Below are 27571 nucleotides of genomic sequence, written 5' to 3'. Positions count from 1 at the left end.
TCAAATACTTGGAGCATGTGTCCTGGGTTAATCCCCAGTACCTTGCCAGTACATTGTACAGCAAGCTACAGAGTCTTCTTTCATATCATCAGTAAGAGGCCATTATGCTCATTTTATAAAAAAATCTTCCTGGCATCCTGGGGCAGAAAGCAGGGCTGTGACCTAGGGTATGTGATCAAACTAGGTACAAAAACTGGGCATCTGTCTGACCAACCTCAGAATCAACTGTCAGCTGCATCATCTTCGTCCCTGCCACATTCAAAGTGTCTACATGGGCAGGTACAGCACAGTGTCCCGTAAGAAAAGACCTTGTGATGGTCTCCATTTTACAGGGAAGGAAACTGAGGCTCAGAGGGGTTAGATCAACTTCCTGTAGGTCAAAGAGTGGAAAATAGGAGGCTTGAATTTTACTCTAGCTCAAAGGCACCGTGTCTGGCAATTGTGGAGATACTGATAAAGTTCCTGAAAAACTCTGAATGAGGCTGGATGCAGGGCACAGCTCCCAGCTATGTGGCCTTGGAGAAACCCCCACCCCATTGTTGATTATAAATAAGACTATAAATAAGACTTTGCACTAATGAGTGCAAAGCAGAGTCCGTGCTCACTACAGGTACTCAATAAAAAGGAGCTATTTGCTCCAGTCTGACACCCCTGTTTTACAGATGAGGAAACAGAGGCTCTGGGACAGAGTATGACTTGTCTGAGGTCACACAACCAACACGTGGTGGAGCTGGGCCCCAACTCTTGACTTTGGGGACCATGCCCTTGAACCCACAGAGGTCTGCTGAGGGGCCCTCACCCAGGCGGAGTTGGACTGGTTCAGCTGGTTAAGCATGACGATGGAGGTGCAGCCATAGTCGTAGACCAGTCGCCAGAAGTCGGGCGTGGTGCTCTGCAGCGGGTGCAGGGTCACGATGAAGGCCGCGCTCCGCGTGTAGCTCTGCAGGGAAACCAGCGCTCAGCGGGGCAGTCCACTGCCGCTGGCGTGGGCTAAGCTCGCCACCATGAGCTGGACAGCCGTGCCTGCAGCGGCCACGACGTCAGAGGCTGCCCGGCACAGTGAGACCAGAGCTGGCATGTGGGCCGTGGGCATCTAGTGCCCCAGGCCCTCACGAACTAAAACAGCAAAAGATCCCAAGTGTGGGGCCACGCTTGCCGCCTGCCTCAGGGTCTGCACCTGCTGTTTCTGTGGCCTCGCCCAACTTCCCAGAGGTCTGGGTGGCTCTCCTTTTTCTCTTTTTGGTGGTGGTGCTGCTGGGGTTGAACCCAGGGCCTTGTGCACGAGAGGTGAGCACTCTACCAACTGAGCTGTATCCCCAGCCTTCTCCCTCATCTCTTTCTGGTCTTTGCCGAACTCATCTTCTTCAAAGAGGCCCGCCCTTGCCACCTCATCCAAAACAGTCACACACACGTCCCCAAAACCAACATTCAGAACTCCTGCCTGTTCTCTGTAGAAACAGAGAACATTTCCAGTGCATGCCATCCCATCATATGTTATTCATTTATTGACCGTCCTGCCCTACCCTCCAAAGGCAAGTTTCAAGAGAACAGTTTCAAACACATTTTGGGGTTCAATAAATATTTCTGAATAAATAAATCTCTAGATCAACTCCATGGTCGAGACCTCAACCCCGGCCTCAGGCAGTGACAGGCACTGGCTCCGTCCCCCACTCCCAACCTCATCTTGTAGGATGAGCTGGCACCCAGCCTTCTCCCCACCAGAGCTCCAGCCTCAAATGTCCCCTGGTGTCCTGCCTCATCCCATCCTATGCCACATCCCCCTCCCTCTCCTGAGCTCTTCTCCCACAGTCTCCTGTCCCCATCCCTCCTCCTGACCCAACAGGCTAGCGCAAGCTCCTGCGACCTTGGCCCTATCTGGCTTCTTCTGGTCTTGATCCTGCGCAAACCTTCACCTGCCCTCTGCAATCCTGCAATCCTGCCAGGGGTCGGCAGAGAAATAAGAGCCCCCTCCCCAGAGCACCGGCTGCCCCTCCTAGGGCTTCCTGGAAGCTCGCTAAACAGCAGCTCCTCAAGGACAGCCCCAGCTGGACTCCAAAACCAGGCCTGGGTGCCCTCGGGGCTCCTTGAAGACTTGACCACCCCACACAGACCCAGGCTAACCCCCAGACAAGCCCACTGCAAGCCGAGAACCAGGGCCTCTGGCCAGTCTCTCAGGGCCGGGATCAGGCGTCTGGGGCATCAAGGACCCTACGTGGAGGGAGGGCTGTGTCAGCGGCTTCTCTACCTCAAGGGACCATTCTCAGCCAGGGCCAGGGAGCTGCAACGCGACCTTTCCAGCTCGGAAACCCAGGACCCTCAGAGAGCCTCTTTTCCAGCCCCCAAATATGCAGAAGAGGCCAAAGAGGGGATGGGAGAGCGGCCACAGGCTCCTAAGTCCCCATCCAAAACCATGCCACCCCTCTACGGCCCCTCAGCAGGCTGAGACAGCCCTCACTGCACCAGGCTGTGACGGTGCCAGCCCCTGCGACATGGCTCATTTCTTCGGCTGCCAGGTGGTCAGTGGGCGGGGCTTCTCCCCTCCCTTCAGCTCACACCGGGAAGCCCCTGAGCCACGGGGCAGGACCGCCCTCATTAGAGAAAGCCCCCATGCCCTGTACCGTCCTGCTGAGGGGCCACCCAATCAAGAGTACACCTCCTCGTGCCTGCTGGGGGGCCGCCCTGCTCCCCATCTCCAGGCTCCACGCTGTCCTGGGCAGCCCCCTTGCTCACTCTTCCCTGGGCACCTTTGCTCAGCTCAGCCCCCTCCTCTCAGAATGCATGAAATCTCACTGCCCGACCCCCGCCAAACACGATGGCCTGATCCTCGTGGGAGCGGTGGCCTGTGGGTGTAGAGCTGCAGCCGAGGGCAAACAGCCTGGCCGAGAGGCAAGGGCCCAGCCAGCCCACTTGACCGCAAACGTGAAGCCACGTTCTCCCATTTAATCTGCAACCTTGACTCCACTGGTCTGCCCCTCCATGGCTCCAGCAGGGGAGAGCATCACGGGTGGAACCCAGACTCCTCCCCACTCGGCTGACAGCGTCCCAGCCCCTGAGCCCCCGCACCCACCTGCTGCTCTGCTGGCAGCACCCAGTGAAGGAGGTGGAGCCCCCTGGGTGGGGGTGGTGGGGCAGGGAAAGGGACTTCTAAATGATTCACGAGCCCTCAGACCACGCTGCCAGGTAGGGCCAGGGAGCAAGTCACCCTGCTGGTGCCGGAAGCAGGTCCAGCTCCACGTTCAGGACAGGCTCTCCTGCCTCCCAACATTGGGTTTCAAGTCCTGACCCCAAACCTTGAAGGCCTCCCCAGCCAAAGGCCCCGAATGACTAATCGTACTCTAGGCTTGACCTTGAAAGCAGCCCTACCTGAACTTCACAACCCAGAACCCCACACAAGCTGGAAACAACACCTGAAGGGGTCACTGGCTTGCAGAGCGTCCAGAGGAGGGTCGGCAGGGCTGCCCGGGAGCCTCTCCCCACACTAGCAGAGGGTGCCCCCAACCAGAGCCCCCGCTCTGCTCCCCCCGACTGTGCCAGCCCCTGCTGGGAGGGAGCGTCCAGAGCCCGCCGCACCCCCGAGCTCTCACGTCGGTCAGGGCGGCATTGATGTAGTTGTTGGGGTCCCCGTCGGTGGAGATGAGGAAGGGCAGGCAGCGGTCCGGCGGCAGGACGTCCATGCTGCGGTTCTTGTCCCGGTTCCGGGGCAGCAGCGCGATGCTGCACTCCTCCACGTCCAGCGGCGGCGTGACCGAGTTCAGCGTCTACGGAGAGCAGGGTGGGGATGGAGAGCCCCGGCCAGCCCCAGGAGCAACACTGGGCAGGGCTGTTGACCCCATTTGGTGGACGGAGAAACCGAGGTCTAGAGAGAAGGGTCCGGAGTCGGGGCCTGGTGGAGCACGGCCCGCGCTGAGCTCTGGAGAGAGGAGTCTGCCTCCCTGCCCCCCATAACCACTGTAGCACTTGGCCTCAGTTTTCCTCAACTGTAAAATGGGAAGATAACATGCCTACTTCATGTGGCTCCTGGGAGGAAAAAGAGAGAACGCCAAGCACAGGGCAGAGCCTGGCTCAGCAGGGCGCGGCGTGCAGCAGCAGCAGATCGTTACTGGCATGGCGGCCCTTCCAAGGAGACGGCCCGAAACCTCCCATATGGCAGACCCGGGGGCCAGGCAGGGGGCCACCGTCCGCCATCCTAACAGAACGCAGGTCCTGTGGACCTGGCTCTAAATAAAGGCAGGGTTCTGGGCTTCTCCCCACCCCTCTGCCTTCAGGCCTCGTGCATCCAGATCCACGGGTCCCGTCTCTTTCTCTTGTTTGGGGCTCCCTCACGGGAACTGACCCTAGCTGACCCCCGAGCTTGACGCCCTTCTCCAGGAGTCCACGAGGTCACCTGGGTGCTTCCAGAGCACCAGCACCTGGCACATGAGGTCCCCCTGCACCTTCCAGCATCCCTGGAGTGGGGAGGACACTGGGCTCTCTGCTGCCCAGAGACCAGTGGACTGCTCTGGAGGGAGGCCTTGTCCCCTCTCTGCACGCAGCACAGTGAGGCAGAAGCAGGTGACCACGGCCTGGGCCATCAGTGTGCTCCATCTCTCTGGTCCCCAGAAGGGCTCAGGGATGGAAACGTGACCGTCAGGTTGAGGGTTTTTACTGGGGCTGACGGGAGCAGCAGGGGCCTCTTGCTGGGTCCCCTGACAAGACCGACATGATCCTGGCACAGCTGAGGGACAGCTGTGGGTCTGAGAATGACGCCAAGAGCAGGACAGCAGGACCAAGAGTGGACAGAGACCACAGGACGTCAGAGCTGAGCCCCTGGATCCTGCCGCAACTGAACCCGCACTATCCTCAGTATCTCCAGTTACAGGAGCCAGACTCTCATCGCGACCAAAAGACTCCTGACGACCACCAAGCCGCGAGGGCAGCGTCAGCCATCTTTCTTCTATGGGCAACAAAACTGAGGCTTAAAGGAGCACCGTGACTAGTTCAAGGCCGGCCACGGCACCGCCTAGACAAGCCGGATTCGAACCCGGGTTCATCTGCCTGCCGAGGTGAGCTCCTAACCACCCGATGCACCACCCCACACTGTCCCAGAGTCCTGGCCAGTAGCCCAGCTCCTCCCTCCACGTGTCCCCATCTGGTCCCTCCTGCTTCCTCAGTGCCTGTGGTACTGAGAACCTCCCAGCACACACAAAAACACACACACACACACTATACACACCACACAATATCACACACCACACACGCACACACACACACACACACTACACACACACACACACACAATATCACACACACTACACACACACACCACACATCCCACAATATCACACACCACACGCACACACACACACACACATACCACACACACTACACACACCCACACAATATCACACACACCACACACACACATATCACACACACCACACCCACACACACCACACACACACCACACACACACACCACACACCCCACAATATCACACACACCCCACACATACCCACATACCACACACCACACACACACCACACACCCCACAATATCACACACACCCCACACATACCCACATACCACACACCACACACACACACCACACACCCCACAATATCACACACCACACACCCCACACATACCCACATACCACACACCACACACCCCACAATATCACACACCACACACACACACACATATCACACACACCACATACACTACACACCACACACACACACACACACCACACACGCACACATATCACACACACCACATGCACACACACACCACATGCACACACACACCACATGCATACACACACCACACTCGCATGCACACATACCACACACACACACACACACCTGGAACTCTTCCCGCAGCTGGGAGGAATTGCTCTGCGGGTCGATGCGAGTCATCTCCCGGTAGGTGGCCTTGAACTCGCTGACAGGGATGGTGGTCTCCCCACACAGGCAGGCCTCCAGGATGGCATCGTGGATGAAGACGTACTGTTCCTGGACAGAGGAAGAGACCCTGAGAGTGGGGCAGAGGCTGGCGCTGGTAGGGTGGGGCGTGAGCGCAGGGCCGAGGGGCCTCTAAGGGAGCCGAACGACCTGAGGCCTCCGCGGACCGCGAGCTCCTCGCACGCCGTACCCCTCCACACCCCTCGGTACCCCTCCACACCCCGGGAGATCCTGAGAGGTGAGGACAGCCCAGGGTCACAGATCAGATGAGGACACAGCCCGGCCATGTCCTAACGCCAGCAGCCTTCGCTGTCTGACCCCGCCGCACGCAACCCCAGGGGCTGAGTCCTAAGAGTTTGGCGCCCACCTAGCCTCCCGATCCTGGGGAGGGAAGAGTCTGAGGACACCTTCCACACGTGCCCCTCGCCCTCAGCTCCTCGCAAGAGACCCCAGTCCCAGAGGGAGTGGCGGGCACAGGGCGGGGTCCCCGCACCTCGGTCTGGATCATGTTGACGCGCCGGGAGCAGAGGGTCTTCACGCAGTTGTAAATGTCCACGACGCCCTCACACTCCGCCATGTCCAGCATCACATCCAGGACGATGTAACAGCCTGTGCGGCCCGTGCCAGCGCTGGGGAGAGAGAGGGCACGTCAGAGCCTCCTGGTCCTCAGGAAAGGAGCTCAGGACAAGCAGAAGAAAGGACCCAGCAAGGAGGGGCCAGGGAGCAGGCTGCCTGAAGAGTTCTGGTGCCACACGGGACAGAGCCAGCGAGGGGCTGGGGAAGAGGAGGAGGGAAAGGGGGAGGCAGAAGACAGAGGTGAAGCCAGTCCAACTTAGCAATTAGACAAAGATGACCTCAGAGCTCAGAGTCAAGAACGTGCTTTCCTCCTGGCTGTACCCAAACCTCCTGCACATCCTTCAAAACCCCACAACTCATGCCCACACACACACTCAGCAGGCCCTCCATCGCTTCCAGGCAGACGTCGTTGGTCCGAGCTTCTGGAGCAATTGGCCTGGCTTCCATGAAATGTTTCCTGCCACATGGTCATGGCTGGTGGCTGCCCCCCTAACCCCGGGAGCTTGCTGAGAGCTGCCCTGGGTTCCTCACTGACACCCCTGCCCAGTACCGGGCTGAGCGGAGCTAAGGGGGAGCAGGTGTAGACAAAGAGGACACCAAGATTTCGAATCTGAGAATGATGGCCCCAAAGTGTCAGTGAAGACACACGGCAGGTCCCTAGGCCTCCCGATTTCAGCCCCGCCCCTCTGGAAAGCTCCTCAGCCGAAGGTTCACACAGCTGGCACTTCTACTCCTGTTTCTCAACCCAAAGACACGTGCTTGGTGGTCCTTACACCACTGTTTTATTTGAGCAAAACTGGAACCATCCCAAAGGCCCAGCAAGAGCAGAATGGACAAACAGGCTGTCGTTGATTCGCCCAGGAGACAATGACACGATCTGGCTGAACCTTCCAACATGAGATCCGAGGAAGAAGTCAGGCAGCGGAGCCCCTGCCCCAGGACCCCAGATATGCCAAGTTCAAAAACATGCAAGACTATGGTTGAGAAGTCAGGGTAGAGACGGCTCTGGGAGTGGGGCACATCCTGGGTTAAGGGGCCTCTGGGTTCTGTCGACGTTCTGTTTCCTGATCTGAGGAGAGCTCCCGGCGTGTTCAGTTTGTGAAAATCCACGACGTTACGTGCACACTTAATGATCTGTGATTTAAGTACGCTTTACATGTCTATCAAAAAAGTCTAGCTCGTAAAGATGGCACTTCAAGAGATATTGAGAAATCTAAGAAGCTGGCTTGGAGGGGGCAGGGACAGGAGTGAGTCTGCCATAACATTGGGGAAGCTGACAAAAATCCAAGTAGAGGAGCCAGGACAAGCTGGAGAGGCCATATAGAGGCCCAGGAGACCCATGGAAGCCAAGAGCCAGAGGTTAAGCTCTCCAGGGGGAGAGAGGCAGGAGAAGAAGTGGAATGAAGAAGGACTCAGAGCAGAGACAGGAAGGGCGGTTGGGATCACAGGAACCAACCCAGGCAAGACCAGGGAGGACAGAGCAGGGGAAGGACAAGGGACACGCAAGGCCCACTGGGCGAGGGGAAGCTGGGCAAAGTCCTCTCAGCCCCTGCGAACCCAGAACGCCTGGTGGACAAGAGCAGGGTGGACTGGATCAGGCCTGGTGCCCTGCCAACCCTGTGGCCCCTCAGGACTCAGGACCTCCTGGGCATCACACAGGCCTTGGGGCACATGTGGATGCCCACCTCAGAGTCAAAGCTCAAAGACCAAGGGGTTTGGGGGTCGTTCTCTTCTGCCCCACCCCAAGCAGGCTGAGCCAGGCCCAGTCCCTCTTAGGGGCCCTGAACCTGCCCACCCCAGCTCAGCACCCAGCCCCTCTCCTTGGGATCGCCGGCCCTCCCACCTGCAGTGGATGACGATGGGCCCAGCATCCGGAGGGGTGGAGGCCTTCACGCGGCGGATGAAGGCCAGCAGCCCGGTGGCATGGTAGGGGACACCGTGCTCCGGCCACGCTGTGAAGTGGAACTGGCGGACCTCATGCCGGGCAGAGTAGCCTCTCTGTGGAGACAACAGAAGCGACAGTCACAGTGGCTGGCAGCCTCTGGGAGGCACCGCCGGAGCATCTCCCGGTGTTCACTGGCGAGGTCTGTTACTGGAGAGGAAGGGATTCGTGTCCACGGTACCCCTGAGGGGACCAAGACCCAAAGAGGAGAAACCGCCTTCCTGAGGACGGACAAACAGACGTCACACAGGACTCGGACAGAGGCCATACACCACTGCCGTCAACACACCGACTCTGCCCCGGGCCTGCCGCGCGAGCCTAGGAGATCATTTTGACTCTCAAGTCTTCATTCAAGGGGGAAACTGTCCCTCCTCTGACAACTTCACAGGGCAGACAAATGGGACCGTGCGTGGACAGGGCTCTCTGGCCAGTCACTGAAATAACGACCCAAGCCTCACTTTCCTTACCTGCAAAATGGGGCTAATGGTAAGCGCCTCCCCCACAGGGCTTCCCAAGGCGATGACACATGGCCGGTCGGGCACGGTGCCCCAGAATAGGAGACAACCCCTGGCAGCCAGCGCCATCCTCGTCATCATCTCAAACTCCTCTCGGAGCCACCAGCAAAGACAGCTGTCTTCTCATCCTCCCATGATGCTCCCAGGCACCAGGCGCTCTCCCCTGCGCCCCTCCCGCTCCCTGGGGAGGGGGACATGCGGGGACACTCACCCGCTCCAGAGCAAAGGTGCGCACCACGTACTCGGCCAGCGTCTCCGTCTTCACCAGCGTGATCTTGATGTCCCCGTACATGTCTGAGTCTTCTGGCCAGTACCGTGAGCACTTCACCTGCAGCCCCACAGGCCGGGACTCAGCGACCCTGCCGCCCCGGGCCCCGCCCCACCCCAGCTCACCCACAGTCCCGCTTACCCTGCCCACCTCCACCAGCTTGGTGATCATGACGATGCTTGAGCAGTGCTCCTGCCACACCATGCGCCAGAAGTCGTAGATCATCTCGGGCTTTGGCCCTGGAGGCGCAGGAGGTGCCTGTCCCTGAGCGAGCGTCTGCGGCTGCCCAGCACCGCCGCCCCAGGCCAAGGAGCTCTCGGGGCCCCAGCAAGGGCTTCACGCCCACCCACATACACCCGCCAACCGCCACTCATGCCTGGAGGGCCCCGGAGTGGGCAGCATCAGGGAGGGCCTGGCTGGAGAGCCCAGTCATGCCAAGTGGGACCCAGTCAGCAGAGCTGGAGGGCAGAGCTTTGGTCCATGGGGCAAGTCTCCGAGAAGGATGGACACATAGACAGAGGGAGAAGACAGCCAGATGGGATCCAGGGGCCACTATACCGATGCACAACTCCCACCCACCAGGACTGGGCCTAGCCGGCCCTTTCATGGAGACAGACAGAGGGACCAAAACTATAGATGGACTGACCGCATCAGGAGACACAAACACGGAGAGGATAAAGGCTGGCAGCCAGAAGCTAACAGGCCAAGGCGAAGAGAGTGGGGATGGGACACAGAGACAGACACGTGGGGAAGCAGAGGGGGAGCCAGGCACCCCCGGGAAAGGCAGGCAGGCAGGCATTCCCACACCCAGAGGTGCCGTGGGCAGGGACCAGGTACCTTGGGCGGCTATGAAGTGGTTTGACCTGTGGTAACCCTGCAACAGAAGAGGGTGCGGTGAGACCCCAGGAGCAGCCCTCGTGCTCAGCCTCCTCCTCTCCCCTACCCCACGAGGGGGACTGACCACACTCACGGCCGGGGCCTACTGAACGGGGTGACCTTGGCCTCCTGTCCCCAAGGAAGAAAGGGAGAACTGGGACACCAGCCTCTCGCTTTGTGACCCCAGGAAGGACATGACTCCCTTGGGGGCCTGTAGGGTCCCCGTTCACAAGGTGGGGCTGATTAGCTGTTTATCGTGAGGCTGCTACTGGGAGAAACGCTCAGGATGACCCCGGCCTGTTCCCAGAGCCCTGATCGACCCCAGGCCCCAGAGCTCTTCCAACCCCTGTCCTGGCACTCAGGAGAGACGGTCCACAGCCACGAGGCCCCGCCACCACCTGCCACCCAGCTCGGGGGCCTGATGAAGTCTCCAAGCTGGGCGGCAAATGGCCCTGAGACAGAATGCTCAAATCTATAAAGGCAATTACCGTGGCGGCAATGGACCTTCCCGAGACCCTGTTACAGCCACATACTGTGCTAAGCACTTCACCCACATCACCCTGAGAAAAGAGAGGTCAGGAGCTGGCGCATCCTCCATCCCCAGAGCCCTGGGCCAAGGAGAGGCCCCAGGGCCATAGCCCGAGGTTCCCGACAGGCCCTCGTCTTGCTGGGACAGAAAGCCCATGAGACACCCAGGGCACCAATGCAGGCAGCGCAGAAAGGGGAGGAGCAGAGAAAACCAGCAAGCACGGCCCCTGCCCCAAGGTCACGCCCCCCTCCCCCCCAGCAGCTCCCTGCAACTCTTCTGGCCCCCTGGACTTCCCAGGCCCAAGGAGCCCCTGAGCCAGACTGCCTGGTTCAAATCTCAGCTCCATCTCTCACTAGCTGCGTGCACTGAAGCAACAGCCCTCCAAGGCCCCTCTGTGCCTCCACGTCCACACCCGTAGAGAGGAACGGCCACAACTCTCCCTCCCAGGGCTGTCGTGAGGAGTAAAGTAACGGATGTCGAGTGTCTGGCACTGTGTCAAGCACAAAGTCCACGCTTAAAAGTTGCTATTGTTGCTACTGCTGCTGTTGTAAAGGTCCAGCAGTGTCCCTGAAGATCCAAATAGCGTCGACATCAAGAACTGCTAGGGTGGGAGGTGATTAACTGTAGGGCTGAGAATCCACGTCTTGGCGTCTAATAGACCCGGGTCGCCGTTGCAGCTCTACCAAGCAGCAGCTGTGTGACTCTGAGCCCCACGAGAGGCCTCTCCCTGGAGACCTTGGTAAAAGGCAGGCTGGGATGCAGAGGTCTGGGCTGGGGCCTGGGACTGTGAACTGCCAAGCAGGCCTGGGCGCTGCTGACACTGCAGGGCTCTAATGCCCCGAATAGTCGCCGCTCTTGACCTTCCTGAGCCACTGTTCTCTGCAACAGGAGGACCACACCAGGACACAGGCTCAGATTCAGTTGTGACCTCCTATGACAAGGACCAAAACACAAAGCGACTAATCCTGGAAAGGACCACTCAGCCCCACCACGGCAGCCTCTCCAGGTCTAGCCTAATTCCCTCCTGCTGCCGCTGTTTCTGCAACAGGCCACAGTGGGCAACGGAGGTGGAGGAGGAGCAGCCTTATCCCACTAAAATCAGGTTAACCTAAGAAGCCCTGAGGGCAGGCACCTCATCCGATTCAGCCACCTCTGTATACTGGTGGCACCACAGGGCCCAGGACCGTGCCAGCACTCAAGCTCTGATGGGCAGATGATGGAGGAACGGAACTTAATTAAAACTGACCAACTGGGCCGGGGATGTGACTTGGGGTACAGCACTTGCCAGGCACAGGCATGCACGAGGCCCTGGGTTTTATCCCCAGCACTGCTTAAAAGAAAATAATTTTTAAAAGCTGATCAATTTGACCAATAAACAGCTGGTCTAAAATTCAGCTCTACTACAATTGTTCTGCTCCATCCCCGGTCCTTCTCTCTTGTTGTTTGGAGGTATTACTTTGGAGAAAATACGGTCTAGGGATCCATTCTGTCACACTTTGAAGGAAGTGAGCAGAGAACCTCCATATCTGCATATTAAATTCTTAAATACATACATATATTACTGCGTTGTTATAGGACAGAGAGGACACAAATGCAATTTTAAACTTATCAGATTTTAAAGGAAGCTGAGTAGACCACCTCGCACAAACCCACCTTAGAGACCAGCATTAGAGAGCACCTGCCTCACGCTCCAGGAAGATGGGCAGGGCCCGGGAGCCTCTCCTAGGCACACGCCTGAACCCTCACTGGAGTCTGAGTGGGACTTGTCTGCGTTATAGGCAAGAATCCCTGGCATCCAGATGCTTCCCAAAGAACGAGAACCGCAGTGTGGTCGGGCGTGGTGGTGCATGGCTGTAATCCCAGAGACTCTCGGGAGGCTGGGGCAGGAAGATCTCGAGGTCAAAGCCAGCCTCAGCAACTTAGTGCAAGGCCCTAAGCAACTCAGTGAGACCCTGTCTCAAAAAAATAAAACGGGCTGGGGAATGTGGCTCAGTGGTTCAACACCCCTGGGTTCAAAAGGAAAAAATGAACCACAGTGTAATTTGAGGGTCAAGGGCTAAGGCTAGTTTGTGGCATTGAGTAAGTCACTTTTCTCATCTGTCAAATGCTCAGTCAATGTGGTCCCCACCTCAGAGTGTGGTAAAGGTGAAATATGCATCTGAAGTGCCTGGCACACAGCAGGTGCCCCTTCGGTGACACACTTGTAAACTGGCTTTACAAGATGTACTAAGCCAGGTCTTCTGAGGGTCTGACAAGGGACGGAACGGGTACGCACTCCACCACTGTGCTCCACCCCAGCTGCTGCATTTTGTGAGCCTAGTCACTCTTCCAAGGAGAACTTCACAAACTAGCTCTGCGACTGCCCGTGAAATAAGGGGTACATCTGGGATAATCGATCATCTCTGCCAAATGTGACTGTGGGGACCTTTCATTTGCTACGTCAGTCTCTCCATATTGTCTGAAAGTCTGATAACATGCAGAATGTTAGCAATGATTTTTAAAAAGCAAGAAATATGCTTTTATAGGAAAATGGAGATAGAAGAGGTACCCAAAGTAGCAAAGAATCCTAATCATTAAATATAATGAAAATTATATATATGTATATATAAAAAATAAAATCAGAGGCTCACTAGATGAATTAGGGTTTTGTTTTAATTCTTCAAAGGTCAAAAGATGGTACAATTTTTTTTCCAATGAATACCCAAACCACTCCCCTAAGAAAACATTCAAACTGGGTTACATTGAGGGTGAATTGGTTGGAGCTGAGTTCTAAGCAAACTGATCATGACAGGGTTTGAACACTTGGGAATCTGGTTTTAGAGGGACTGAACAGGGACTGTCTGAAGACCCTGACCCCTAAGCAGCAGGGACTGGACCACCCAGGATAGTTTGCCCCAGACATCCCCCTCTCTCAAGGGCCCTGTAGAAGGTACCACCAGCAAGGTTCATTGGAAATGAGGGGCAGGGTGGGGAACAAAGGTGACAGACAGTGGTGGCCAGTGCAGAATAGGCCAGGTGAAGCACCCACACTGCGGCCTATCTCAAGGTGGGGAGGAGGGGAGGGAGCTGCTTACACAGGGCTACTGTGGTTATCTGCAGCCCTGGGCTACCCCTGGCAGGGCCGCTGAGGCTGCTGACGTGGATACTGGTGCTGGGCACACAAGGAGAGGGGAGGGAGGGGAGAGAGAGAGCCAGAGACAAAGTCTGAGATACAGCCAGTCAGACAGACAGGAGGAGAAGCAGGAGGGGAGAGATACTTACTTCTCGGTTTATCCGAATCTTAATGATTCCAGTGAGGAAACAGTACAAAGCAAAAGAGACAGATGTTAGGCCAGAGGCAGATAAGATGGGCCCGGCACAGGAGTGGCCAGAAAGGTCTACATGAGCAGGAGAGGTAGAACAGAGATGGTGGGCCAGGCTGGGCCCGAGAGGTGGGGTGGCATGCCACATCAGGGCCCGGGAGAAGCCAGCTGGGACCCTGACATGGCCGCCCTGTTTTCAAAGCTGCCCACGTCTGCCAGGTCAGGCCCAGCACTTACCCCAGCCAAGGGACAGGCTAGGAGATGGGGGAGAAGGCAAGGGATTCTGGGAATCAAAGGGTGGCCCACCTGACCCCAGGAGGAAGAGAGAAGAGGGAGAGGAGAGACGGTGTCCAGAGTTCTGACCACCTCAGCTCCCACTACGCTCTGCTCCTGGGCCACTTTCTCATGCTGTCCCTGCCTGGAATTCCGCTCTAGCCACCCAGAGGAGCGCGATCCCTGCTTCCTCCACACTGCCTGCCGTTGGGAAAGTCCTTCCTCTCTTCTGGCCTGCACTCTTCCATCCAATCCGAAATTATTTTACTTGTCTACATGTTTATCGATCTCCCCAGTGTTCAAGGAAAACAGGGACCACGCCTGTCTTGTTCACATCTGTGCCCCCCGGTGCCCAGGTACTCAAAATATATTTTGTATACTTTCATAAATGAAAAAATAATGCTCTCCCAAATTTGGTTTACTGCGGGAAGTGGGGGAGCCTGATTAGAGTCCCTGGGCCCCCCCCCATTACCTCCCTCAGCCATACCCACAGAGCAGACTCATTGCTTCTTGACACCCAAGCCCAGGCCTCCTGGCTGCCTGCCCTGTCTCTGGATCTTCCCTCCAATTCAGCCAGTTCCAATGACTGCAGTAGATGTTAGGAGAGCCTAACGGCTGGCAGATACAGAGAGGCTGAGGTCTGAGTTCCTTCTTCAGCACTCACTAGCTGTGTGACCTAGGACTGGCAGTTTCACCTCTCTGAATCTGTGTGGTCACTTGTAAGGGAGGTCACATGCTAACTACTTATAGTGTGATTGCAGGGGTTATATAAAATGTAATATCGGACATAAAGTGCTTAGCACAGTGCTTGGCACATAGTACATGCTTAACAAACATGCATTACTGTTCTCTTTTTTTTTGGTGTGTGATGCTGGGTGGGACCCAGAGGCCTTGCACACGATAGACAAGCACTCCACCACCCAGCTACCACTCCCAGCTACCACTCCCAGCCTACACTATCATTCTTAAAATATCACTTTGATTCTCCTCAAAACACTTTTCACAACTTCCTGGAGCCCCTAACAAAAAGTCCCACTCCTCAGCCTGCCACTGAAGCCTCAGTCATCCAGACCCCGCTTACCTCCTCAGCATCTCTACCTCATGAGAAACCCCCCCCGGCTCTTGGGCCCTCAGTGAGAAGGGACCCTTCCCCCTCGCACCCAGGTCTCGCTGTCTGCCATCTCTCAGGCCACCTCCAGCCCACCGGGAGCCATCCTGAAGGCTGGGGCCTCCGTCCTCCCCCTCCTCTGAGCTCCCAAGCACCAGGCACTGGAGACAGGGGTGCTCAGAACTCAGCCCTCTGAAAGCCCCTGACAGGTTTCTGTCCTGCCTGGTCAGTCAGCCAGAAGTAGTCAGGGTCAGGCCAGGAGCAAGGACAGGGGCAAGGCACTCACGTCGACGTAGTTGGCATTAATGTAGTCGGCATTGGGGTCTCCCAGCATCGGGTGGAGCTTCACTCGGTGCCGGTCATCTGTAAACACAGAGCAGGTGGACAGGGCTGTGCCTGCAGCCCAGAGCTGCGGCAGGTGGGGACTGCCTGTGGGCGGCCAGGTCATCTAGGGGCTCAGGGCTGACTGGTAGGTGCTGGGCTTTGGGGGTAGGGGACACAGGACAGGCCGGAGGTTAGAGCGGGGCTGTGGTGTAGAGTCAGAGAAGCCCCAGGGGTATCCTGCTCAAGCTTGAGCAGCGGTCTTAATCTCCCAAGCCTCAGTGTTCCTTACCTGCAAAATCAGGGCTGTACTGAGATAACGGGCATAGTGCTCAGCACTATACCCAGGCACTCGGTACCCAGAGGCCAAGACCACGGACGTCTCCAGGCATGCCCTGGCTCCCTCTGGCCACGCCCCTGGCTCCCTCTGGCCACGCCCCCCCGCACCCTCCCGCCCAGGCCCTTCAGGACTCACAGGCAGGCACAGGCTCCGGCCGGACTCCCTTTAGCTTGTCTTTCTTTTTGGTTGCATCCCAGCCTTCAAAGAAGCTCTGCCAAAAGGGAAAACAGTCACCAGTGGGAGTGGAGGACCCCCCCCCCAAGTCTCTCAGGACCCCTGATCCTCAACAGGATGATGTGGGCCAGATGGGGTGGGGCCCTGATAAGAACCAAGCTCAGGGCTGAACTTGGGGCATGAGATAAAGTCACCTCCTATCCTTTCATCAGCGAGGGATGAGGTTCAAAACCAAGGAGTGTGGGAGGAAGGGACACGAGAAAAGAGGGGGAAAGGGCCAGAGTTCAGACACTGTAGAATGCAGGTCAGGTTTGGAACGAGGGCCAAATCCAGCTTTCAGAGGGGAGAAGGCAAAGGTGAAGGGCGGGGTAAGGATGGTGTCATCCAGATGGAAGCAGGCTGGGATCCAAGTCACTGCAAACGAATCGCGGAATGACAGTCCCTCAGGCTGGAGCTAGTGATGGCGGCCTGGTTCAAATCCAGGGCAGGGTAAGGATCACAGTTAGGACCAAGAGGGAGCTGAGATTTAAAGCCAGATTTTAAATCAGGATGCGGAGGACAGTGAGGAACCAGGTCAGTGTGAGATCGGGATGAGGGTCAAGGTCAAAAGAGTTAGATTGATTTGGAGACGGTCAGAGTAGGAGTCCAACTAGGGCTGGACCGAGGACTGCCTGAGTCAGGGTCCACAGTGAGGAGGACAGGCGAGGCGGGGGCAGGGGTCCTGCTGGACCGGGCCACGCACGCACCTCGTACTCCTGCTTGAAGCCGTAGCCCTCAGCAGTCTTCATCTGGTTGATGTGCTGCAGGAGGTCAGCCACACGCACTGCAGGGTGTAGCTGCCCCGTGTGGTACGGGGAGCCCTTCCGGCCACACGGACGCCGCGGTGAGCCCCCCAGGAGGCTGCTGGCCTCAGTGACCCCGATGCTGCGCTGGTCTCCTGCAGTCAGAGGAGGGAGGGGGGTCCTGATACGCGCAGGCCCCAGCCTCGGAGCCCCAGCTGGACTCAGGGGCGGGGAATATGGCCAACGTGGAGGACCCACGCCTGGATTGTTCCCTGGAGCCAAGAGGCCTAGCTAGACCTACCCTGTGTGACCCTAGACAAGTCCCCTCCCCTCTGCATCTCAGATTTCCCAGTGAGGGAACAAGCAGGTCACATCAGGTGTCCCCTGCCACTCCATGTTCCCACATTCTCACCCCACGAGGCTTCCCCATGCGGCCTGCAGGGGGAGCGCTCAGCAGAGCCCCTGACAGCTGCCCTCTTCCTCCCTCTCTACCAGGGAACAATCTGGAACACTGGCAACTCCCAGCAATCACCCCCATTCACAGATAAGCAAATCAGAATTAGCTGCCTCTGCCTCCTCCGCAGATGATCGTGAGGCACCTGAATAGACCGTTTCTGCTGCGCAAGCATTTCCATTGTGGGCCTGTGTGGTGCCCAGTCAGGGGGTCAGGGCCCCACATGCCCCAGTGCCCCTCCCCCAGGCCATCTCCTCCTAGTTCTTTGGGTCAGCATCTCCAAGGACATCCCACCCTGGTTCAGGAGGTCAGGATCTGCAACCTGCTGTCCCTCCCGCCTGAGCACACTCCCTGAGCACTCACCTCCCTCCTGTCCCTCCCCTCCTGTCCAGGTGAGGCTCCAGGGCCCACTGAGCCCTGCCCTTGCGCTCCTCACAGCCATTTCCCATTTCCCAGCTCAGAGCTGGGAAGAGCCCTGGGAGACTCTGGAGGGACTTAGATGACTGCCCCTCTTGGTCTCCAAAGCCCCTCCTCCCCTGCCCCCCCTCCTTTCCTTCCCTCACCCCCTCCTCTCCTTCCCCAAACCCCATCCAAAACAGGGAGACAGCCCTCTCTGCTTGAGTCCCCCTTCCTGTGCCAAGCATGGTTTGAAAATGGCCTCCAGGCAGAAAGTTCATGTCCTGGGGCTCCCCTTACTTGTCTCTCTCAAGAATCAGTCCTGCGCTGCCTCAAGTTCAGGGTTTGGAAACAACTGTTTCCTATACTTCTCTGAATTTCTGATTGCTCACAGCTGGAAGGCAGGTCGAGCACCAGCTATACCATGGAGGCCAGATGCCCCTTACCGCTCATTTTATAGATGGGAAGCTGAGATCCCCAGAGAAGAGGCTGGCCTCAGGCCCTAGTGGCCAAGATGTATTCCAGAAAATACTACACAGGCAAGATGAGTAAGTGGTGTTCTATTAAAAAGAAGATGAGAAGGAGGGCGAGGAGGGGTTCTGTGTTTTAAATCAGTCTGTGTGATTCTGGTAAAAGCAAAAATAAATCAGTTTCCCCCGTAAGACCTCTCAGGGCCTTCATGTTTGTGTGCATTTTAAATCTCCGAGAGATGAATGGAAACGGCAGCATTTTTCACAAACATCTTTCCCCATGCAGGTCTCTTTTTGTTTGCTTCATGAAACACCCTCAGGGAAACAGTGTAATGTGGAGATTGAGAGACAGGCTCTGGAGTCAGATCTCAGGTCAAATCCCAGCTCTGCCTGTGACCTTGGGGACCGTTACTTAATCTCTCTAAACTTCTGTTTTCATGTGCCAGATGAAGATAAAAAATGCTACTCCCCAAGATACGATGATGCAATTATTAAATACGATGACATGCGTCAGGCATCCAGCCTGGCACCTGGCACCTGACGGACACCTGCACATGGTGGCAGTTGGCATTACTGGTCATTTCCAGGAAAGGGAGGGAACCCTGAAATCCCAGCATATCAGGGCAACTTGAGCCTTGGTCCTTCTCCACATGAGATCACTTGGTCCAGGGCCTGAACGGCAGCCTGAAAGTAGATTCTAAGGAGCAGCCACAACAAACACAGAAGACAAGTGCGCTCATTTCCAGAAGGAGGGCTGCTGGCTGAGAGGACTCGGGGATCAATGAGACAGAGCAGCCTCAGTGCTCTCTGTGAAAACCCAGCCAGCAGCTCCACAGAGCTCTCCAGGTGACAAAGAGCAAACATGGGTGGCGGGATCACAGAGCTCATGCCAGAGAACCCAAGGGGCTGGTGGCCCCCACACAGTCCCCACCCAGCCCTAGGAGCACTCCACCATCAGCTCGCAACAAGTGCCACCTGGTTGACATCCTGATAGGAAGCCAGAGCCAAATACAGACAGCTTAAAGCTGAGCCCAAGAACGACACGCGACATTCTGTAAAACCCCCAGAGAAGGATGGGCGCGTGGACCACCAGGTTTCCGGAAGGACCCTCCATTTCCTGGGCCTGGAGAAGCAGGCCTGCCCAGGAATTCCCCTGTAGGGTTTGAGGCAAACTCCCGACCCCACCCTTCACCCCATCCCTCAAGGCTGGGCCGGTCCACACTGGCATCCCCTGAGAGGCAGGAGGTGAGGAAGCAGGGTGAGAACCAGCCTCAGCGCAGGGTCACCACCCAGGAGCTCTCCGAGGCTCCCCTCAGCCCCACGGTGAACCCCCAAAACCTCTGTACATTCAACGGGGGTTGAGAGATCTAGATCCTAATTCTGACTCAAGTCCCCTGATGGCTCTTTTCCTAATCCGGAAAAGAGGATCCTCAGACCTTCTTTGCAGATGGGCCCTTTCCCCATCCCCACCCGGAGGCCCCCAGTTACACAATCTGGCAGCACCTGGGACTCTTCTGCCACTGTTCACAGTTAGTAAGGAACTAAGGACACGGCCTGTAAGAACAGCCAACCGTTTCCGACCTGAGGTCCAAGCCCCAGAACACGCAGAGGATGTAGACGCTGTCGTCACCCCTTCTGCAAGCGAGGAAACCGAGGCCCAGCGGGGTTGAGCTGCCTGCTCTCCTAGGGCAGCGTTTGGGTTCAGACCCAGCCCATCTGACTCCAGGCCCGTCACCCACTCTGCCTTTTCTGCTTCCCTCTCCCTGATAAGGGCCGTTTAGGCAGATGAAAGGAGCTGGCTCTTTGTGTGGTGACACCATTGGCAAGAACCCACTGGCACCCACAGGAGTCCACGGCTCCAGATGGGCATGGCCCAGAAGGGTCTGCAGGTTTTCACAGGCGAGATTTCAGACACAGTGGGGGCGCGTGCCCTCCTGGCTTTGTCATGCCAGCCTGCTACCTCTTACCCAGTGTCACCAAGACTCCATTTAAACATCTGCATAGGAAGGATGCCTCAAAATCTACGTGGTTCTCTAATCCGAACCACAAAACTCTGGCTTCCACTACCTGGGAAGGAAAGAAGAAAGGGGAAGCTGGGCCAGCGGTAAGAACACAGATGAAAAGAGAAGAAGAACTCTCCAGTCTCCTGGCCACACCAGTTTCCCAGCCGTCACCCATGGGCCTGCACTCCACATCCTGACCTGAGTGCCCCCAGTCCCTATCCATCAAATCCTGTCTGTCTCAGTCAAAATGCTCACCAGACCACCCTGTGTCTTCTCTAAACTCCTGACAGCATCCATGGTCCCCACCATCCTCAAGACAACCAGCCTGATCCTGACTTTCCTGGGTCACGCTTGACTTCCCAACTAGTTAGTTCCCTGGGACCAGAGTTTCCCACCTCTCTGATCTCTCTGTAGGACTAGGCAGCAAGGCCTGTGCCCATAGCACCCTGCCCACCCACGCTTCCCAGCCCCTACCTGAGGATCAGCCCAGCCAAGCCTCTCCCTGGTCTCTTCACATCCCCTCTCCATGCATTCACTCCTGCCCCGTCCTTCCCATCTGTCTGTCCAAGTCCTACCCCTTCCCTAAGGTTCAGCAAGATGTCGCAGAAACAAGAGTTTGTAATTCAGAAAGGTTTGCATTTAAATCCTCCTGGCTCTGCTACTTTCTGGTGTGTGACCAAGACAAGTGACTTCCCCTCTCTGAGCCTGTTCCCTCATTTGTAAGATGCAGGGCTGATAATAGCAAAAGAGCAGGGTAAATTGTGAGAATTTCAAGAGTGACTACGAAGAGGACATGGTTAATAAATATGTGTCAATGAATTTTAAAACTTAAATGAAATGGACAAATTCCCTGTCAAATACAACATACCAGTGACTTTAAAAAAGTAAAAAGTCTAAATATTTACTCCTTTACAATAAATTGAATTAGAAGTTTAAAATCTTTCCATACAGAAAATAACAACAAAGATTTCTTCTTTTTGCTTGTATGTTTGTTTAACAAGTGAATTCTACCAAAGTTTCAAGGAGCAAATTATTCCATGATAAAAGGAAAAAGAGAAGAGACCCCAATACATTTCTGGTATCAGACTCCTTAAATCTTAAATCTTTAAAATAAGACAAAGACTCCTGCTATCATGGCTTCTATTCAATATAGTGCTGGAGGGCAGAATCCTGATGCCGGAAATCAGACAAGGAGAGTAAAAATAGAAAGATGACAGGCCAGAGCTGGGGGTTGTAGCTCAGTGCTGGAGCACTTGCTTAGCATGTGTAAAGCACTGGGTTCAATTCCCAGCACCACATATAAATAAGTGAGTAAAATAAAAGGTCTATCAACACCTGAAATATTAAAAAAAGAAAAGAAAAATCACAGGCCAATCCTACCCAAGAAGACAGCTTTAAAATGTTGAAAGATAAGTACATGGAATCCAACATTATGAAAAAATTATAATACGTCATGATCGAGTTGAATTTATCTGAGGAAATTAAGGTAATTTTAACATTAGAAAAATCTAAAACTGTCACTTCCTTTACAGATGAAAGGAAAAAATATCATCACGGTAACTGCAGGGGAAAACTTTCAGTAAGTTTAATGTCCATTGAAAATAAAACCTCTCAGCAACTAAAAACTAAAGGGAACTTTAACCCAATAAAACATTTCTAGCCGAAGCCCAGAGCAAACTTCATTCTCAGTGGTTCAAATGTCAAAAGTCTGCCTTTAAAATAAGACAAAGAAGCCCCGCACGGAGGCACACGCCTATAATCCCAGCAGCTCGGGAGGCTGAGGCAGGAGGATCACAAGTTCAAAGCCAGCCTCAGCAACTTAGCAAGACTGTCTCTAAATAAAAAATAAAAAGGTCTGGGGATGTGGTTCAGTGGTTAAGTGTCTCTGGCTTCAATCCCTGGTACCAAAAACATAAATAAATAACGTAAGACAAAGACACTTGCTATCATCACTTCTCCTCAGCACAGTGCTGAAGGTCCCACAGTGTTGTCCAGAAAAACATGGGGAAAAGAGGGGAAGACATGGGGAAGGAGAAATGGAGCTATTGGCATTTGTAGAGCCTTTGTACTCAGAAAATCTGAGAGACTCCATAGATAAATCAGAATTAATAACAGGAAAGTTTACCAGGGAGCTCAATATACATACAAAAAGCAACTGCATTTCTTATATAAGAAGTACATTTAATAGTGTACCAACTGCCATAGAAGTCAAAAAGAAGAGACCTGGGACTGGGGATGTAGGTAGCTCGTGGTAGAGAACATCTTAGCATGTACCATGTTTTAGGTTCAGTCCCCAGCACCAAAAAATAAATAAATAAACAAGGGACCTGGGAATATAGCTAACAGAAGACGGACAGGATCGGGGAGAAAACTACTGAAAGACATTTCAAGCCTGAATCAATGAGGTGATATATATCATGTCATGGATGGAAAGACAATCTTATGTCAGGTCTCCCCAGGATGATCCGTAGATTCAACACAAATCCGTCCAAACAGGTTCTGAAAGCAATGAGAAAAAAATTCTAAATTCTATGAGAAAGGGAATGAGGACAAAAATAACTGAGACACCCTTGAAGAACGAAGTTGGGAGGGCGTGACAGCTCAGATACAAAGACTTAGCCACAACTTCTTGTCAGTGTGCTGTGGGCACAGGGCTCACCAGATTGCCCAAAGAGGAGCGGGAGCCAAAAACCACTCCCTGAACACATAGAATCGTGATTTACAGGGAGCGTGGCACTGTCAATCAGCAGCGAAAGTAGGAACCATAAGAACCGACGCCCAGCCAGGCATGGTGGCAGGCTCTCAGGAAAGTGGAGGTGGGAGGGTGGCTTGCGTGCCCAAGTTCCAGACTGGCCTGGGCCACACAACAAGACCCAAAGGCTCTCAAAGGAAAAAAGAAAGAAAGAAATGATAGCAGGACAGTTAACTATCCCTTATCCCTATGGCGCAAAGAAAATCCTTACTTCACACCACACATGCAAATCAATTCCAGATGCATACAGATTTAAATGTGAAATGCCAAATATTAAAACTTTGAGAAAATAAAATAAAAAAAAAAACTACTTCATGACATTGGCTAGGGAAGAAATTAAGAAAACAACAAAAAGTAGAAATCACAAAGGGAAAGACTGATGCATTTGACTACATTCAAATAAAAACTCTCTGTTCATCCAGACACTATAAATAACTGGGAAAGATAAGATACAAATTGGGAGAAGACATTTGCAATTCATATGTGACAAATGATTATTATCCTAAATATGTAAAGAACTCCTAAAAACCACTAAGAAAGCAACAAAAAAAGCCAACAGAAAATTTGGTGAAAGATATGAACAGGCATTTCACGGAAGAAGAGACCTGAATGGCCGATAATGACTTCAAAATATGTTCAACCTCATTAGTAATCAGAGAAATGCAAATTAAGACGACAGAGATTACCATTTTATACAAACTAGTTTCTAGCAAAGGGAAGAAGACTGGCAATTTTGATCCTGCCAGAGAGCAACAAAAAGTCTTCCATGCTGCCACCAGGAAGGGAAACAGGCAAAACCACTTTGGAAAACAACTTGGCACTCTCATTAACTTGGACAAGCACAGGCTCCAGAATCCAGCAGGTCTGCTTCCAGGGTGACATACATAGAGCACCTCAAGATTCACCTAAGAAGATCCTTTGCAGTCTCGTTTGTGAGATGAGGAAACTAGACCCCAATGCAAGGGCAGAGGATGGAAGAATGGAGAATCCAACTGCAACACATCTGTGCAATGGAAAAGTATACGCCTGAGAAAAATAAACAGATACAGCAAAACCCATGGGCAAACGTCAGGAACATGACATTGGGCTGAGAAAGAGATTTCACTTTCATAAGCTTGAAAATGGCTGATACTATGCAATGCATTTTGGGGTGAGATATGTAGACACGGGAAAACCACCCACACAAGACAAAAAAAAATTATAAATGCAAATTCCAAAGCAATATGTATGTCTAAGAGCGAGGCAGCTGGGGAGGAATACCTGGTTCCTGTTCTAACTCACCTACAGGGTTCATGGTGTTTGTTGTGTTACAATGATTTTATGATTTTCAGGAGCATCAAATGGTTTCTTTTGTATGAATCAACACGAAGTAGAAAAAAAAAAAAATGAAGCAATTTCTGGCACAGAAGAGTCAACTTACTCTACTCTGAAGCCAGACACAGCACTAAAAAATCTACACACATTATCTCATTTAGTGTGTGTACCTGCTAAACGTCAGAGATGATCTCTATTTGCATTTTACACAGGAAGAAAGGGACTTCCAGAGAGATAAGCAGCCACCCCAGGTCATACAACTGAAAAAGGGATCTAGGAGGCCAGCCCAGGTCTGGGTGGCTCCATCCCGGTCCCTCTCAGCCACTGGGTCCCCTCTTGTCACACAACAGGACTCAGATGGTGAGGTCGCTCTGATCCCCTCTGATCAGAGAGAGTAGCATCTCCTCCTGAAAAGGTCCGTCACAGGGGACCTTGCTGGGCCCGCAGAGCTCCTTGCCAGGGCCTCCAGTCCACAAAGCAAACACACCCTCAGGGCCTTCTGTGAGTTTCCTGTGAGGGGGGCCAGAGCGGATGCCCCGAGGAACAGAAGTTAGGAGTGTTTCAGAACTCACCGGAAGCGGGTGGACCAGAGGGGCGGGCACCATTCTCTGGGCTCAGGTGGGGAGCCCCAGAGCCTGGGGAGCGGCTCCAGGGCCGGACACTCACCCCGGGGGCTGTAGCCAGGAGCGTCCATGAAGGACAGGCCCAGCCGCTCATCCTCCTGCAGGGTGCTCTGGTCCGTGAAGCTCCGGTCCACCGCGCTCATCATGTGGGTTTTCTCCTGGCGGTAGTTGACGGTGGCCTTGGTCATGTTCACTGGCTTCCTGCAGATGGGGGTTGATGACAAGCACTATATAGGGCTGCAGTGGAGGCCCAGTAGTCAGGGAGACGAGGTCAGGACACGGCACTGTCCCAGGTACATCTCTGGATGCACAGGGGGCTCTCCCTCCATCCTTCACTTCCCGGACCCAGAGTGCTGCCTGCCTAGGATACAGGGTCCCTAACTCCTGTTCTCTCTCTCAGGAAATGGAAATAAAACCTGCTCTGGACCTAACATGGCATAGCAACAAAAGACTCAGCACCCCAAACTGAGGAAGGCGGGCCAGCTCCAGCCCCGGCAGGCCCAGGCTCGCCTGAGGGACCTGCCCTGGAAACTCCTTCCTGCAAGAAAGGTGCTGCTCAGCAGGAGCTCAGGAGCTTCCCTGCACACTCCAACTCCAACGTGGCCCGACTTACTCCCAGAAGCCCTTGGGACGGCCCACCACAGACCACCTAGATTTGCAGCGTGATGCAGGGGATCCATACCCCCCACTGTCCACCAGCCCGTCCCACTGCTGAGGGCAGCAGAGGGAGGAAGTAAGAGCAGCCCCTGCCTCAGCCCCAGGTTCGTGGCTGGGGATGGCATCTGTGACTCCAAAGGAACTTGGAGCCAGGTGGGAGGGAGAATTGGTGGGGAGACAGGGACACGCTCCATGGCGAAGGGGCCAAGAGATTGGCAATGGGCTGAGAAAAGCCCATAGGCCTGGCCACAGGGAAGGCTGCGGGGAGACCTGCCCACCGCATGGCCCTGGAGCTTACAGTAGACCCGAGGAAGGACTTCAGGTTCTGAGAGCTCAGGGACATTGAGCATCAGTGGGGAGGAGGAGGAGGAGGAATGCCTTCCTAGCAGGCAAGCTCCAGCCAGCCTGTCCTAGGACTCAAGAGCCCGCCTGGGGCAGGGGAAGGACAGGATGACCCACTCCCCCACCTGCCAGGCTCTGGGCCAAAGAGCCCTTTGAGGACAGGTGACAGCTCTGTGGCTGTGACCTCGATCACCCTGAAGAGAATGAGGGATGGGTGAGCAGAAAGCAGAATAGGAGGAAGGAGAAGGGATGGGAGAGGGAGGGACAAGCCAGACCCCAGCAAAACACAGGAAGGCAGATACAGGGCCAGACAGCAGGCGGCTGGCCACACTGGCCGAACAGTGGCCCCAAGAGCCCCCTCACCAAGAGGACACAGGCCTGGAGGCGTCCCAGCAGAGCACCACAGGGCTCTGTTCCCAGCCCAGGGCTCCTAGCCTACCAGGAAGAACTACAAAAACAAGCCACCAGCCCCCCAGAGACAGAGCAGGGGGGACCCCAACCCTCAGTGAGATTAGGCAGATGGAATTTAATACAGACACCTCCAAAAGCTCTGCATTTAAGTTCAAAATTGTCTTCACACATCACAGGGAGGGAGACCCGCCTGCCGGCAACCCCTGTAGCCCCTGAGCTGGAGGCTCAGCATGAGGCTGGAGACCTGGTGGCTGGAGAAACTGAGGCTGAGAGACAAGGTGAGCAGCAGGTCCAGGAGGAGGTGAGAACCCAGAGAGGTGATGCAACTTGCCCAGGGGCCACCAGCAGAGCCAGCTGACTACAGAACCAGTGTGTGGGGACCATGACGGGAGGTGAGACGGGATGGGAGACGGCAGAGGAGGCCCGGCAGAGGGGCCCTGAGGAGAGGCTGGCCCTGGAGGGGCTCACAGGCCAGGGGGCTACTTACGGGTAGTAGGAGTAGGCGTAGCGGTCTCTCCTGGCAGCGTGCAAAGAGAACAGTGCAACGTTTGAGCCCCTGCACCAGGCAGGCCGGGGCAGTGCCCAGTGCAGGGAGGCCCCGGGGCTTCCCGTGCAGGGCAGGGGCCAGCCGGGGACGGACAGGTCAAAGGGCCTCCCTTGACCCCAGGGCTGGCCCGGCTCCGGACCAGGACCAGAGGCCCTTCCAGAACCTTCTCCAAGGGGCTGCTGGAGCGGGAGGTGGGCAAAGGGGCTGGGGACGCCCAGCTCTCACGGTCACACACAAGTCCATGCAAACACAGGAGAACACGCACACGTGCACACTCACGCTTAAGCACACTCGATCCACACGCCTACATCGCTCACAAGGGAAACACACTGCACACGCTCACACACGCTCGCGTGCAGACTCACATGTGCAGACACGCACAGGGTCTCACATGGAGGCGCTCATGGCCGCATGCTCACACACACTTAGATGCCCCACACCCGGTGGCACCCTCCTCACCCGGGGCCACCCAGCCTCACCCTGCAGGCCCCAGGGCCTCAAGGGAGCAGCCCTCTGCACTCGCCTCTGCCAGGAAGGATGACTGGGGAGCCCAGGGGAGGGAGCAGAGGAGCCGCAGGATGCCCAGGACACACCCTCGCCCACCATCTGCCCTGGGGTGGGGGTCCTTAAAAGAGCCAGGCGGTCCCTTACAGC

The 27571-nt window shown here is 55.2% G+C and overlaps 1 protein-coding gene across 7 annotated transcripts in view; it reads right to left on the bottom strand.

Moving 5' to 3' along the window:
* The window catches only part of PTPRU (protein tyrosine phosphatase receptor type U), a 72229-nt gene that overhangs the window by 4034 nt on the left and 40624 nt on the right, over positions 1–27571 (bottom strand). For 3 of the 7 annotated variants that reach the window (XM_079138706.1, XM_079138703.1, XM_079138702.1), the window contains exons 15-25: positions 25004–25161; positions 16913–17103; positions 16128–16203; positions 15618–15694; positions 10081–10117; positions 9187–9482; positions 8362–8516; positions 6436–6571; positions 5844–5993; positions 3585–3758; positions 800–940 (exon numbers count right to left, since the gene is read on the bottom strand). In XM_079138706.1, the coding sequence (XP_078994832.1) occupies positions 800–940; positions 3585–3758; positions 5844–5993; positions 6436–6571; positions 8362–8516; positions 9187–9482; positions 10081–10117; positions 15618–15694; positions 16128–16203; positions 16913–17103; positions 25004–25161 (1591 nt within the window). The remainder of the gene's footprint in view (positions 1–799; positions 941–3584; positions 3759–5843; positions 5994–6435; positions 6572–8361; positions 8517–9186; positions 9483–10080; positions 10118–15617; positions 15695–16127; positions 16204–16912; positions 17104–25003; positions 25162–27571) is intronic. The other 4 variants (XM_079138707.1, XM_079138704.1, XM_079138708.1 and 1 more) reach the window with 2 other exon arrangements.

Source organism: Sciurus vulgaris (genome assembly GCF_902686455.1).
Source record: "Sciurus vulgaris genome assembly, chromosome: 1".
Lineage (NCBI taxonomy): Eukaryota > Metazoa > Chordata > Mammalia > Rodentia > Sciuridae > Sciurus > Sciurus vulgaris.
This window is presented reverse-complemented; position numbering and strand designations above follow the sequence as displayed.